This window comes from Aquarana catesbeiana, linkage group LG05, assembly GCF_042186555.1.
Source record: "Aquarana catesbeiana isolate 2022-GZ linkage group LG05, ASM4218655v1, whole genome shotgun sequence".
Lineage (NCBI taxonomy): Eukaryota > Metazoa > Chordata > Amphibia > Anura > Ranidae > Aquarana > Aquarana catesbeiana.
In genome coordinates this window covers 453,435,972-453,452,507 of record NC_133328.1, presented here as the reverse complement: position 1 = coordinate 453,452,507, position 16,536 = coordinate 453,435,972, and the positions used below count along the sequence as shown (strand labels likewise).

The window sequence follows — 16,536 nt, the reverse complement described above, 5'->3', positions numbered from 1 at the left end:
CTCCTAGGCGAAGGGCTCTCCTAGTGGGTTACCTTGGGGGCGCGCTCCCGAGTCCAGCATTTGCATCCAGAGACACAGAATGCCGGACTTGGCCCCGCCCCCCGCGACATTGGATTTTATTGACAGCGGCGTGAGCCAATGGGTGTGCTGCTATCAATCTATCCAATGAAGAGCCAAAAACCCCCCAGACAGAGAGGACCCTGCACTCTGTACATAACGCACTCCTGGACCCTGCACTGTGTACATAACGTACTCCTGGACCCTGCACTCTGTACATAGCGCACCCCTGGACCGTGCACTCTGTACATAGCGCACCCCTGGACCGTGCACTCTGTACATGGCGCACCCCTGGACCGTGCACTCTGTACATGGCGCACCCCTGGACCGTGCACTCTGTACATGGCGCACCCCTGGACCGTGCACTCTGTACATAACGCACTCCTGGACCCTGCACTCTGTAAATAACACACGCCTGGACCCTGCACTCTGTACATAACGCACTCCTGGACCCTGCGCTCTGTACATAACGCACTCCTGGACTCTGAACTCTGTACATAACGCACTCCTGGACCCTGCACTCTGTACATAGCGCACCCCTGGACCCTGCACTCTGTACATAACGCACCCCTGGACCCTGCACTCTGTACATAACGCACCCCTGGACCCTGCACTCTGTACATAACGCACCCCTGGACCCTGCACTCTGTACATAACGCACCCCTAGACCCTGCACTCTGTACATAACGCACCCCTGGACCCTGCACTCTGTACATAACGCACCCCTGGACCCTGCACTCTGTACATAACGCACCCCTGGACCCTGCACTCTGTACATAACGCACCTCTGGACCTTGCACTCTGTTCATAATGCACTTCTGGACCCTGCACAGTGTATATAACGCACTCCTGGACTCTGCAAAGTGTACATAACGCACCCCTGGACCCTGTACTGTGTACATAAAGCACTCCTGGACCCTGCACTGTGTACATAAGGTACTCCTAGACATTGCACTGTGTACATAATGCACTCCTGGACCCTGCACTGTGTACATAACACACTCGTGGACCCTGCACCCTGTACATAATGCACCCCTGGACCCTGCACATAATGCACCCCTGGACCCTGCACTCTGTACATAACGCACCCCTGGACCCTGCACTGTGTACATAACGCACTCCTGGACCCTGCACTGTGTACATAACGCACTCCTGGACCCTGCACTGTATACATAACGCACTCCTGGACCCTGCACTGTGTACATAACGCACTCCTGGACCCTGCACTGTGTACATAACGCACTCCTGGACCCTGCACTGTGTACATAACGCACTCCTGGACCCTGCACTGTGTACATAACGTACTCCTGGACCCTACATTGTGTACATAACGCACTCCTGGGCCCTGCACTATGTGCATAACGCACTCCTGGATGCTGCATTCTGTACATAACGCACTCCTGGACCCTGCACTGTGTACATAACGCACTCCTGGACCGTGCACTGCGTACATAACGCACTCCTGGACCCTGCACTGTGTACATAACGCACTCCTGGACCCTGCACTGTGTACATAACGCACTCCTGGACCCTGCACTGTGTACATAACGCACTCCTGGACCCTGCACTGTGTACATAACGCACTCCTAGACCCTGCACTGTGTACACAACGCACTCCTAGACCCTGCACTGTGTACATAATGCACTCCTGGACCCTGCAATGAATACATAACGCACTACTGGACCCTGCACTTTGTACATAATGCACTAATGGATCCTGCACATAGCACACCCCTGGACTCTGCACATAACGCACCCCTGGACCCTGCACATAACGCACTCCTGGACCCTGCACATAACGCACTCCTGGACCCTGCACATAACGCACTCCTGGACCCTGCACATAACGCACTCATGGACCCTGCACTGTGTACACAACGCACTCCTGGACCCTGCACTCTGTAGTGTAGTCCTGAACTCTGCACACAATGCACTCCTGAACCCTGCCCTCTGTATGTAGCTTACCGCAGATACAACAGGATCTTTGCAGACAACCATACTGTAAAAAAAAAAAAATATATAAATGCATATGTTACATGTAAGAGAGTGGTGTCAGAATTGGACCGGACTAGAAGTTATTTGGACAAACAGCGGCCCACCCTCCTGCTTTTACCTCAGGAATCACTGCCGTGTTCCTTATACAGGACTTCAACGTTCTACACAGAAGTGTAATCCTAGGAACGTCACAACATGCCTATGTGTGTGAAAACGTCTCCCCACACATGACTGTAATCTATACCTCACCAGCCATAAGTATGTATCTATTCTGAGAAACCTTCAGCCCCTTTCCGCCATTCACACGGGGTAGCCCATACACATACAAACTGCCCGCGCTTCCAACTATACAATGTAAGGCACAAGTATCCACATCCCCGCCTTCTTTACGTCACGTCTATTAGCACCGCCTATAGCGGCGTCTATGAGTGAGCGATTCTTTTCACGCTCCTCCCCTTGCAGCTGACTGCTTGCGGCGTGACGCGGGCTGCGAGTTTTGTATTTTGTCAGCCGTCCTCTAGATTAAACTCCGCCCTCTAGCTGAGCGGTGACTTCGCTTCCCCGGAGTTCGCTGTCCGTCCTGCTCGGTTATCTACACCGTGTGGGGCTCTATGTGGGCTGAGCTCTATTACGGAGCAGTCGGTGTCAGGCAAGTATGGAAGTATATATAAAATACGGAGCGCGCGTGTGTGTAGGCCGGGGCTCTGTGTGCTTCTAACTTTTCCTCACACAGGAGGTGGGGGAGGGGGAGTGGCCGCTCTGAACAGTTGTCTCATTGCTCAGTTGTTAGAGAACATTGGACTTAGTAATGGCTGATTGTTTTTATTTAGCATTTACTATTATTGTTTAGTGCTGGCTAATCTGTTTGTGTAATATTTAGGAATACTTTGTATAGTATCTAGTAATACTTGTAATGGCTGATGGGTTTTGTATAAGATTTAGTAATACATTGTATAGTGTTTACTAATGCTCCTCTACAGTGCATCTGGAAAGTATTCACAGCGCTTCACTTTTTCCACATTTTGTTATGTTACAGCCTTATTCCAAAATGGATTCAAATCATGATTTTCCTTAAAATTCTACAAACAATACCCTATGATGACAACATGAAAGAAGTTTGTTTGAAATCTTTGCAAGTTTATTAAAAATGGAAAAAGTTCCATGTACAAAAGTATTCACAGCAAAAATGGAGTTGTGACCTGTCCACACCAATAAATGCATTGACATGTCTCCATCCCAGTAATTTAAGGCACAAAAGAACAAGGGATAGTAGCGGGACTTTGCGTGAGAACATGTCAATGAGTATAAAGATTAATTATTCAGGATCAAATAGGGTTGACCTGAAACATATATTACACCTATAGTTCGTGAAATAATGTAATATCCATAGTTATATGTAAAGCCTGGGATACCATAATCTCAAAGGAATTTCAAGGTGTAAATGGTACAAAGTAGTTTTAATAAAATTATCGTAAGACATACATCATACAACATAGTTAGGCATATACAGGCAAGCAGACAATGGACATAATTCATGTAATAGGTATAGTTGCAGAAAAAGAACTGTTGCTGTTATATATTGAAACAGTATGTGCATCCATAAGTTGGTAACTCAATGCGTTTCTTGGCTTTTAACCAATCATCAGGAGTCAGATGCAAATTAACTATAAATTGAAACAATAAAACATCTATTAGTATGCAATCAGTTGTGAGTATTACTGAAACTTACGTTTCTTCTGTACTTACCCTCTACCTATCCACATCAGGTCAACTCCTGATGATTGGTTGAAAGCCAAGAAACGCGTTGAGTTACCAACCTATGGATGCACATACTGTTTCAATATATAACAACAGTTCTTTTTCTGTAACTATACCTATTACAGGAGTGCCCCCCCCCCCTCCTCCGGACAATACCAGGCTGCATGCCCTCAAAATGGGGGGGGGCTCTGTCCCCCCCCCCCCCAAGCACCTTGCCCCCATGTTGATGGGGACAAGGGCCTCTTCCTGACAACCCTGACCGGTAGTTGTGGGTCTGCGGACAGGGGGGGTTATCGTAATCTGGATTCGCCGCCAAAAAGCAGTAAAATGTAAAAAAAAAAAACAAAAAAAAAAAAAAAACAAAATGTTTTTTGGCAAGCCCTTTTATAATAAAAATGAGCTGTCTTTTCTCCCCGGTGCCATCATCTTCTCCCTGACGGTTACCCGGGAAAAAAAAAACCTCCTCTTTTTCTCTGGCTGCCTTCCTTCATTGTGTTGTCGCCTGCTGTTGGCATCCCTTATATAGCCATGGAGCATGGCCATCTGATGTCACCTGGAGAGCCTGCCCCTTTATAACATCAATGTACCTGATACCCATTCACATAAGGGGGGGCCGGCATCTAGGGGCCCGCTTCAAAAAAGGGGGCTTCCAAATTCCGATTACCCCCCCCCCCCCGCAGACCCCCGACAAACCACGGGCCATGGTTGTCGGGAAGAACCCCCTCCCCCATGTTGAAGGCATGCGACCTGGTATGGTTCGGGGGGGGGGGGGGTGCACTTGCTGCTGCTCCTCCTCTCCCTTTCCTGACCTGCTGGGTGGCATGCTTGGATAAGGTGCTACGTTTTTTTTGGGGGTGGGGGGGGCACGCCATATATATTGTGTGTGTTTTTTATTAATTTTTTTTTTTCGATTCAGCTGTCAGCGGGTAATCCCGCTTATAGCTGATGACTTAAACCCCCCTCCTGCCCCGACCAAATTTCAGTACTGTCAGTCTTTAAATGACAATTGCGTGGTCATGTAACACTGTACCCATATAAACTTTTTTTTTTTTTTTTTCCCCCTGAAATAGAGTTTTCTTTTGGCGGTATTTGATTACCTCCCTGGGTTTTTTATATTTTGCTTTAAAAAAAAGATGAAAAGAGAAAAAATACAAAAGTGTTTTATATTTTGTTATAAAATTTTGCAAACAGGTAAAATATTAAGCCCTTTCAAACTGCTAGCATGGCCGAGTTGGCGGTAAATCGCTGCCAGTTTTGGCAGCGGTTTACCGCTCTTATATCGGCACTTTTCGGCCGCTAGCTGGGTGCATTTAACTGGGGAGGCTTGAGACAGGCAGTTGCTTCACTGGGATATGTGAGGGTTTACAACCACTTTTTAAGGATTCTGCAGACAAGACTTACCCTATTGCAGGTCCAGCTCTGCAACAAACTATTGCTGGAATTTTTGTTTTGGTAAAGTGTAGCTAATTGGTCTAAGACAATAAACAATCAGCAGGATACGGTTTTCCAGGACAGGTTCTTGGCGGAACACTGACAAACATTGCCTTACTTTCTGTGTTTTATTCCCTTTTAACAAATAGTGACACAGCTCTCCAGAGTGGTTTTCATTTTTGTCGTAATGCACAAAATCTTTTCGCTTACATGCCTGGTCATCTTAAGCTACCAGTAAAAGGTGCCTCACTCATATGCCATTTGAATTTCACACCAGATGCAGTCCAGTGCGTGGGGTGTTTTATTTATTTATTTTTTCTCTGCATGAAAATCTCATGGACAGTAGGTTAAAGTGGGTTTCAATGGTGTCATTCACACCAGTGCAGGCAGTTCCAGTGCAGTAAAAAATGGAACATGTTGCATTTTTAATTTTTTTTTTTTTCTACAATGAACTGTACAGGAACAAACCTGTTCCTATTTAAGATGAAGAAAAAAAAAAGCAGCCTTTGTGTTGCTCCAGATTTTTCGTTACCTTTGCAAGATTAATAAAAAGGGTGTTCATGATGCTCATCACTTTGTATTGGCTCAAGAGGACTTCATGCCGCTTGGACCATACCAGATTGCCCAGACCTCCTATCCTAAGGGCTAGTATGCTGATTAACAGCTTCACAGTTAAAGCCATTGTTTTCAAGAACAGGGACTTTTGGATTCTGTGAAGTCTACTTTTCACAAAGTCTACCATTGCAGATGAAAGACTTCTTTTTTGTTTGATATGAATTGAGGACTTTTCTCTCTAGCAAGTACTTAGTGGGACGTATTAACTTTCCTGTACTCTGGTCTGGATCTGCACCAACATCTTGGCTTTGAGTATTGTCAAATGACCAATCTACATGCTTCTGGAAGAATGGTCAAACATTCCCTTATGCCTAGTTTCCACAGAGCGGATCGGTTCGGGTCGGTACAGTTTGAATGGCCTAGAATGGTCCGGTCTATTCTGGTGAGCATTTCCACTGCAAGTGGGACCACAAGGGGCCATACAGGGTTTAGAAAAAATGCCTCAGCATAGCACAGAAGAGGGTTTTCTGTCAGCCAATCAGTGGAATGTATCGTAGCTCCGCCCTAACCGAACCGTTCCATTTTCTATGGCCCCACATCTGAAGCAGGACACTGAATGGAACGGTTCGGCTCGGTTGTATGGGCCGCTTTCATAATGGAAACACCCAAAATAGCGTACCGTACCGAACTGAACCGATCCGCTCAGTGGAAACGAGGCAATAGAGACAATCCTAAACCTTGTGGTCAGCCTTCCCAGAAGAGTTGAAGCTGTTATAGCTGCAAAGGGTGGGCCAACTCAAAATTGAACCCTACAGAATAAGACTGGCATGCCATTAACCACTGCAGCCCTGGAAGGTTTCACGCCCTTCCTGACCAGAGCATTTTTTCAATTTGGCACTGCGCTACTTTAACTGGGAATAGACGTTCATGCAACACTGTACCCAAACAAAATTTGTCTTTTTCCCACAAAATAAAGCTTTCTTTTGGTGGTATTTGATCACCTCCTTTTTTTTTTTTTTTTTTTTTTTTTTTTTTGTGCTATAAACAAAGACCGACAATTTTAGAGAATTTTTTTTTTTCCTGCTATAAAACATATCCAGTAGAAAAAAAAAAAAAACGTATAAAACTAAATTTCTTCCTCAAATTTAAGCAGATCCTAGTGCTTCATGGGCTTTTCGGAATCTTGCATCTGTTTCTCTGATTTGCAAGGCTACCTTCTTGGCTTCATTTAAAAGAAGTTCAGGGTTTAAAAAAACAAAACAAAAAAACCCCTTTATATTCCCCTAGGTGGATTTAGCATCGCTCTGATGCTGTATATATCCTCCACTAGCTCTGTAGTGAGAACTGAGTGATCAAACACCACTGATTGCTCAGTTCTCCCCCTCTGCTCTGAGCAAAGAGCTGGGACTGTCAGCAAGTCTCTGCTCTCTCCAGTGCTCACTGAAGCTCTGGGATGTGGAGGGGATCGCTGAGAGGTTGAGCCAGGTGTCAGTCCAAGCTTCTGTGAAGATACCAACCATATGGTAGGGATTTTTTCAGAGCCTACACCGGCTCTGTGATGTCAGTAGGATTCAGCCCACTGTCAGCTGAAAACAGATCACAGGAGTGCAAAATGAACTGCACTCATTTGATCCATAGGATAAGTATGGCCAAAAAAAGCATTGGCTGTACTTCTCTTTTTAACACAAGTTCTGCCAGGTGAATGTTCAGGCCCCATCTGATGCCGGTTTTGGGTGTTAGCTGCTATAAGCTCTTCCTTTTGTCTGTCAAGCCTTCTTGGCCTGTTTTTCTGTGGGCTTGATCAGGTTTATTGCTGTGTTGCAAACGGCACAACTTGGCCTGCTTTTGGAAGTTCCAGTTGTAGAAAGTAAAGAGCCTTTGTCCTGTACTGTACAACTAAGAAAATTGGACTTTTCACTTGTCAGTAAAACCTGTTTTCTAGAGTACAGTACACGGGCCTCTCCCTTCTGCTCTTATGATCTCTCTATTGCTGCAAAATTAAAGCGTTTGTTACCCTAACACTTTATATTCCTGATATGTGCCTGCTCTACCATGTACTTATATGTGAAAGTATCTTGTTCTTTGTGTGTGAAATCCCTGGTGATCCTGCCAGTGCCCTTCCTTTCCTATTTAAAAACTGACCACTCTAAGCAGGAGAACACTGCCTGGTCAGTTCTCTAGCTATGCTGGGAACTCTGTGCACTCCTCCTATGATCAGACTTGTCCTGACACGCCCCCTCTGCACAGCCATTCTCTAATCAGTGTGCTGCTGTTTCTTTCCCCCAGCTCTTATGCAGCTGAGAACAGAGGGAATGTGATCACTTATTTAAAGAAAAAAAAGGGTGGAGGGAGGGAAAGTTATTTATAATGTTTTCTTATATCTATACATCCCCCCCATATTGATTTTCTTTTGATTTTAAACTGAATGGGCTGTTGTACAAGGTAGTCATTTACAAACACTTTAAGGCTAGCTGGATATGGGAGGGATTATATAAGTTAAAGAGGAACTGCTGTCTGCTCACATAATTTTTAATAAAAAACATCTTTGCCATTCTGAAGCTTCCCTCCAACCACTTTGCATATTTTATATATACTGTGATTCTGTACTTGCCAGATATGCTGTAGAAATCTCCCTCCACTGAGTCTGGCTGTATCCATTTTAACTGTGGGCATTTGAAACTGTTGCTGGTTCACTTTACAGACACACCTCCAGCTCTGCAGCTCATTGGCCCTTTTTATGACTCATCCCCCCACTCCCCGCCTGGCAAACTCCCAGGAGAGTGAGAAAGCTGTGCATGATGTCATAAGCCTAGGCTTTTTACCAGACAAACAGTAAGTGGGCTGTATAAGGTATTTAGTGGCAGAATTTTTTTTCTTTTTACTATCCAAAGTTAAAACAAGAAGGGCAGAGGATTTAATAGAAAAGATGGAAAAATGACTGAAGTTCCGCTTTAAGTCCCCAGTAGCTGCATATAACCCAGTTGTAATGATTAGAGTCCATGTACTGTACACTAGGGCACAGATTTTACTTGCATATCATATTTATTTGAGTTGGTCAACAAATTCCCAAAAGTACAGCGCTATAAATGACTCATTTTTATTCTGTTCTGTATAGGGTAGAGCTTTACAATGTCTCAACGTTATGTCAACATAGAAGATGAAACCTTTCCAAGCTTCTTGGCCGAGTCGATGAGCAGTAACCTCAGTGAAGCTCTTGATAACTGCACCCTTGCATCAAATTTAGGATTGCCAGTTGCTGCATCTACAGTTGCAAAAGCTCGCACTGCTTTTGAAAGGTAAACTTTGTTGATGAATCAGGCAGCTGCTTACTGTACAAAATTTATCCTCATTGACGCATGCTAGTGTATTTCGATAGAAAAAAAAAAGTATCCCTACGCGGTGTTTGGGCGGCAGCTGACACAGCTGAGTAATTTACCAAACTTCGAAAACGTCTGTAGCGCCAAAAGTAAATGAACAGCGACGAGATGGGAATACTGTGTTATAAATGGACAGCACATTGAAAAAAAAAAAAGAAGCTAGAGTGAAGGGAAAAATGTATGTATGTATGTATGTATATTATTACTGAACGATTCTGGCCAAAATGAGAATCGTGATTCTCGCAGCATAAAATCTTTCACATTTTACAAAAAAAATGGGCTAACTTTACTGGTTAGTATGGGTTTTTTTTTTTTTTTATTCATTAAAGTGTAATTTTTTTTGCCAAAAAATTGCATTTGACCGACCTGCTGCGCAAATACCGTGTGACATAAAATATTGCAACAACCACCATTTTATTCTCTAGGGTCTCTACTAAAAAAAAAATTATATATAATGTTTGTAATATTAGGGTGGTGCTGCGCTAATCCTAGCATAAACAAAAATTATATTAAAGTGATAGTGCTGATCAGCTGCCGTGCTAAATAGATATACTAAGGCGCAGATCAAAAATAAATAACAATATTAAAAAGTTTTGAATAGTATGTGTCCAATTCTACATAAAAAAAAAAAAAAAAAAAAAAAAAACAATCACTAAATAAGTGCCTAGTGCAGCCACAGTATATACAATAACCATCAGTAAATATCCATATCAGGAAAAAAAAGCAAAATGCTGTAGGGGTAGGCCTCCTATATAAAGTGCAAAATGTCCAATGTAAACAGTAGAATCCTGTGTGTAGTATGCACACAGCAGGCATAGAAATCAAAGTGACTCATGCAGTAACACAATCCATGTGACTAATAATGCATAATCTTCAAATCAATCAGAGTGAGTGAACATATGAAAGTCCTCCTTCACAGAGTGAAACAGCTTCCTGGCATGCACAAATTGAAGTGCTCAAATAAATAAAAAAAAGTGTTCCTCTTCATGTTTGGACACACACTAGTAAGTAATGGCCCCTTACCTTAAGGTAATGGGGTAACAGCATAAGACCAGTGTTGGGAGTACCATCCTTTGTATTTCTCCTCTATCCTTGCGGTCCTAATACCGGAACATTAATCCCTCAGGTAGTACAGGGGGCACGAAAATAGAAGGAAGGTCCCAAATAGCATAATATTGTCAGGCTAAAACTTGATTTTGTTAGCATAAAACATGGGTACTCACATAACAGCAGTGAGATGATGGCTTATCTCCAACGAGCGGCGAGCTCGTAAGCCTCAATCAGCATAAGGTGCCTGTCCCGTCCCTACGCGTGACGTCACACCACACGTGACTTCATCAGGGGATAAGTGAAGGCACAAGGAATATCTTTAAATAGCTATCTAATACACATTACTGGGCGGCCATTTTCTTGTAGTCCCGTGGAGTATAACATAGCGTCTGTCTTCCTGAAGGTACACCGGCGCGGCCATTGTATTGGTTATTCGCTGTGTAACACTGCGGCCGTAAATGGGACTATGGGCGGTGCATCGTAACGTCAGCTAACTATTGGTAGCTAATAAGCAGACCAAGAAGTTTACGATACTTCGACTGTCAGCAGAGGAGGAGAAGAAAAAAATACATACAAAGTGCCATCCTTTGCTGAATTGCAAGTTTACCAGGATAATTAAAAACACCTATAGAAAGGCGGTAATTCAAACTAGATAAACACTAAAAATAAATAAATGTAAACCTAAAATGTATGTGGAATTCTATATGGGCAAACAAGAGGACTAAAGACAAAAAAACGATCGGAAGGGAAAGGCCTTAATGCTGACGTGAGCAGACATAACACACGCAGAGGTGAGAGCCCACCTCTGAACATAGCTGGCTGACATAATAACAATAGGCATGAGGCCATACCATCGGCTTGAGAATAAGCATAGACAGAGTAACAGAATAACAGACACAGTAATCACAAAAGGGAAAGTAAATGAAAGACAAAAGACAAATGTAAAATAAACACAAACAGATATGTAATCTGACGAAAAAAGCAAACCATATCTAATTACTGGAATGTTGAGACTCTAAAAAGTATGTTACGAATGAGAGATAAATTGCGGGTAAGCCAAAGAATGCTAAACGAGTATCGGGTAAAGCGTTAGATGTAAAGGGGCTTTAAGAAGTTAAAAGGTTAAAACTTAAAAACAGGGTTAAAAATATATAAAAAGTATTAAAAATCACTGAGGAAGCAATTGAGGTCGAATTCGATATTCAGACCCCTGGACGAGAAAGTATCCAAAGTGAAAATCCATCTGGATTCCGACTGGCTCAGGGTCCTCACCTTGTGCCCCCCCGCCAGTGTCTAATGTATGGTTCAGTGCCCCAGAACTTCAAGTGGGTGGGATCCCTATTATGACATAACAAAAAATATTTGGATACGCTATGTTTCTCATAACCGTTTATAATATTTTGAACATGCTCTTTAATTCGCACTTTAAAAGGGTCTTTTAGTGCGGCCAATGTATTGGAGGCCGCAACTGCACTCCAGGGCATATACTGCCCCTTCAGTGTTGCAGCAAATAGTTTTCTTTTACCTCAAAAGGTATCTCCCGTACTTGTAGATGAAAATTTTAAATACCTTTTTTCATTTGGACGTTTGGTTCTCAGACATGCGAAGCATCTCTTACATGGAAAAAACATATTAATTTGTTAATTGAACTGACTGTCATCCTTGAAATTCCCCATGATGGCTGTCCAGCTTTTGTTTCCCCATTTCTCTGTGAATTTGACAGACCATCTTTTAACATTCTGGTCTTAAAGCTGAGTTCCACCCAAAAATGGGACTTCCATTTTAAGTACTTGTGACCCCCCCTGACATGCCACATTTGGCAAGTCCTTTCTTTTTTTGGCGTGGGGGGGGGTACCTAGTTTTCACAGGTATCCAGCTCCCACTTCCTCTCCTGGCGCTGGAAGAAAGTTCACCTCTACCATTCCCCACCCTCCTCCCTCCCTGCAATCTTCTGGGACACATCCACAGGTCCCAGAAGATTGCCCGCAGACTCATGCATGCCTGGCTGTGAAGCCACAGCCGGTTGCCCACACTTGCAATGCGGGTGTTCTGTCGATGAGTGCTTCTATTGAAAAGTGCCCGAGCTGCGCAGTACGGAATGGCACAACAGCTGATTTTCTGGGCAGCTGTTGTGACGGCGCATGCACGGTTGGTCGGCCACAATAGTCACCGGGACAATGTTATTGTCAGGTTGTGCCTCGCGCTTGGGGGGGCGTTTTCATTCTAGTGAAGGGCGGTATTTTATCTATTGATGAGCAGTGCTGCAAATGGAATGTTAATCTGCTATTATGCCTGGAACCTTGCGGGGTGTGTTTAGTGTGCTGAAAGGCAGGTCCTTCTTTTTTTTTTTTTTTTGGTTTTGATGGGCGGGTGTTCAGTGATTTGCAGGGCGTAATTAGCTAGCAGAGTAGATTTGCCACAGTATCAGTGCGAATTTCGATGAGTTTCAGGGCGGATTTGGCTTTGTTGCAGGACTGTGGAATACACCCTGCAAATCATTGAACACCCGCCCATCAAGACCAAAAAACTCGCCCTTCAGCACACTAAACACACCCTGCAAGATTCCAGGCATAATAGCAGAATAACATTCTGTTTGCAGCACTGCCCATCAATAGATAAAATACCGCCCTTCACTAGAATGAACACGCCCCGCAAGCGTGAGGCAGAATCTGACAATAAGATTGTCCCATCGGCTATTGTGGCTGAAGATCCACACATGCGCTGTCACAACAGCTGATTTGAAAATCAGCTGTTGTGCCGTTATGTACTGTGCATGCGCGTAGCGGCTCGGGCACTTTTCGATAGAGAGCACCCATCGACAGAAAACCGGCACCACAGAGAGGAGGGGGGAGAGAAGTGAGGTTTCGGGCAGCAGCATCGCTGGACCGTGGGACAGGTGAGTGTTTACAAGTCAGCATGTTAGAGTTTTTAAAAGAGTGTTAAAAATCAGCAGCGACACTTTTTGTAGCTGCTGATTTTTTTTAAATGGGTGGAACTCTGCTTTTAAGGAATGGGTGGTCTCCAGTGGTCCCCTGCTGGCCGCCCGCATTGTGGGGCGTCGGTGTAAGGCTGAGCAGCCGCCATTGTTCTGGTGGCCAAGGAGAGTCCTCGGCCACGTCCTGTGCAGTGTACAGGAAGAGGCAGCACTTTCAGGTTGGGCGCCCCCCCCCCCCTCTCCAATGAGTGCTCTTCCTGGGAATGTGTAGTGCAGTGGCTAGTGGTTTAACACTTCTGCCTAGCAGTGGGGGCCTCCACAAAAGGGGGTGGTGGTGGCTTGCTTGGGCACAGGGAAGTAAGAAGTTTTTCTTTCCTAGTGCTTGGGTGTTTTACTTGTGCTGTGCAGCAGCCTTTTTAGCGTGGTCCTTTGTTTGTTTTTTTCTTCTGTTTGTCCAGGCCAAAAGCTCTGTTCAACCAGTCAAGAGAAGGTGCCCTGTCTGCACAGAAAAATTGAAGCGAAGCTTGGACTAAATCGCTTTGTGCAGCTTGCATCTCAGATTTAGTCAGGGAGGAGGTTACAACCATTAAGCATGAGCTCTGTGCCACCTTTCAAGCCTGTAGGTCAAACCTAAGAGAAGAACCAGGTCCCTCAGGGGATCCCAGGGCTCTGCAACCATCTTCAGAATCCCAAGGGGCTCCCTAATACTGGCAGGGAGTCCGATCTCCCAGGACACTTCCCAAGAACCTGTTTTCCCCCGCTCCAGATGGAACAGATTCAGAGGAGGACGAAAATGAAGCAGATGCCACCGCTAAGTGCAAGATGTCACTAGAGGTTGGAGGACTCCTGAAAGTAATCCATGCTACCTTAGGGATAAAGGAGGCAAAATAAGGAGCTCTCCCTGCTTGACTGCATGTACGCAGGTTTGGGAAACTCAAAAGGCCGTACTTTTACGGTCCATTCAATCAAGTAACAGACGTGATAGAGAATGGCTGGAACCAGAGAAGAAGCCATATTTTTTTTTTTTTTGGCTCACAAGAGAAGATTCCTGTTAGAGGAAAATCCTGACTTTATCTGGAACAAGGTTCCAAAACTGGATTGCGCTTTCTCACAGGTCTCGCAATCAACTGACCTCGCCTTTGAAGATATGGGCACACTAAAGGAGCCCATGGACAAGAGGAAGGACCTGCTTCTTAAAATAGCCTGGCAATCAGTGATGAACAATCTGAAGCCAGCAATGGCAACGACATGCGTTGCTAGGAATTTATAACACTGGATTAACCAGATTAAGTGACAGAGAAAAAAATGCAGCGCTAAACAGAATAAATCTACCCTGGAAGAAAACTTTCTAGGGAAGAATGTTCACTAATGGTGTACATGAAAACAAGTTCGTATATTGTGAATATATTAAATTGTGTACAACAGAGAAGGAGTCTCGTAAGAACTTATCACGGTCATATACATAAACCAATGCGTTAATGTTTATCCAGTGACTATGTGTAAAATATTGATTAACTCAGGGTAGGTCTCAACAGGTGGACCTATCATAAAGCCTCTATATGGTTTGTATAGGAAATAACAATAAGATCAATATAGTCTCTTGTATAGGGAGAAGGAACACTATGTAATCCTTCCTTAAAGGCACAGATGGTAGGCATGATTTCACACTGAAAAATGGCCGATGTGCATCAAGTAATAAAGAAGGTAAATGGGTACTCTTACCACCAGGTGTGGACCCACACATCATAAGATGGTGAGTCAATCGAGCATGGAACAATCCCCCATGGTAAGTCTTTCAACTTGGATCGGTGTTGACCAGATGTAACATGACCACCTCAGTACCACCTCAAACGTTTTTCAAGCCAACAGATCGCAATGGATACATCCCTGTGAACAGCTGCCACTATAGCCTCTGGCTTAAATCTATACCACGTAGTCAACTACTGCATATCAGAAGAAACTGTATGGATTTGCCAGACTTTTTCGTACAGGCTAATACTTTAATGTCAAAATTTGTAGAGAAAGGATACTCACCGAAGGTCATAGATGATGAGATTCTAAGAGTCTCGTTACTAGGTCACTAGTGTACAACCTAAACAAGACCTGTAAGCTCCTTTTTTTTTTTTTTTTTTTTTTTTTTTTTTTCTTTTCAGCCTCAAAGGACAGCGCGAAGGTAAAACGTAGAGCAAAAAGAAACCATGGTCTTTACAGAAGCCCAAAGGTAGGAGTGGAGTGCTCTTCAATCCTCCTGCGACTTCCAGAAAGCCGCAGTGACTCCTCCCTCCCGGTCAGGGAAGACTCCAGGAGTTTCCTTCACAGTGGAGAGGCATTATATCAAACCAGTTTATTGTAAACGCGTTCTCCTAGGGATATGTGATCAAATTCACGGAAGAACCTTCACAAAGATTCTTGGTGACAAATGCCCCAAGGCTCTCGCCATGAAGTTCCTAATCCAGTAACTGAAATCCCAGAGAGTCATTGTTCCAGTCCCTGCACGGGAGTTCTTCCAGGGTTTCTACTCGCACGTATGCCTCGTTCAGAAAACCTCAGGAAAGTTCCATCTCCTCCTAAATATCAAGATGCTAAATCGATCGTTCGGTAGAGTACAGAAGATTTCGGATGGATTCCATTTTCTCAGTAAAAAAAATCCTGAACCAAGGGTGCTACATGGCATCATTAGATTTACAGGATGCCTACCTCCACATACCCATTGCCGCCAGGTCCCAGAAATATCTGAAGTTGGCATTAAAAGTAAGGAACAAGGGGGTACATCTGCAGTTCAGAGCACTACCATTTGGCCTGTCATCGTCTCCAAGAGTGCTCACGAAGGTAATGGCCGAAGTGTTGGCACCTTTGCATCTAGAAGGAAGCTCAGAGATTCCTTATCTGGACGACTTGCTATTTTTAGCTCAAACCAGAGAAGTGCTTCAGAAGAACTTGGTCAGAGCTCGTGCTCACCTAAAATCATAGGATGGATCTTGAACCGCCAAAAGTCGAATCTGATTCCCTCGCAGGAGGTGTTTATTCTTGGGTTTCCGTATCAACTCAGTGGAGCAAAAGATTTTTCTTCCAGAAAAAAAAACAGAAAAAGTTGGAAGTGGTGGTGTTACAGTGCAGTCAGCTCCTGTCCATCAGGAAGATCATGTCAACATTGGGAACCCTGACCTCTTCCATACCGGCAATTCAGTTGGCAAGGCTCCACTTCAGACCTCTGCAAAGTGTTTTTATTTTTTTATTTTTTTTTTTGTTAAAAACCTGGGATCACCAGCAAGATTCACTGGACTTGCTAGTGACGGTCCCCTTGGTGGAAGCAGACAAGGTATTCAGCAGGACTGTTATGGTCCTTCCCAATCCAAGTAAGATTAACAACGGATGCCA

The 16,536-nt window shown here is 44.2% G+C and overlaps 1 protein-coding gene across 1 annotated transcript in view; it reads left to right on the top strand.

Moving 5' to 3' along the window:
* Positions 1-16,536, top strand: part of CEP192 (centrosomal protein 192) — a 417,077-nt gene that overhangs the window by 108,732 nt on the left and 291,809 nt on the right. The window contains 1 exon segment of the mRNA XM_073632810.1: positions 8,917-9,092. Coding sequence (XP_073488911.1) covers positions 8,917-9,092 — 176 coding nt within the window.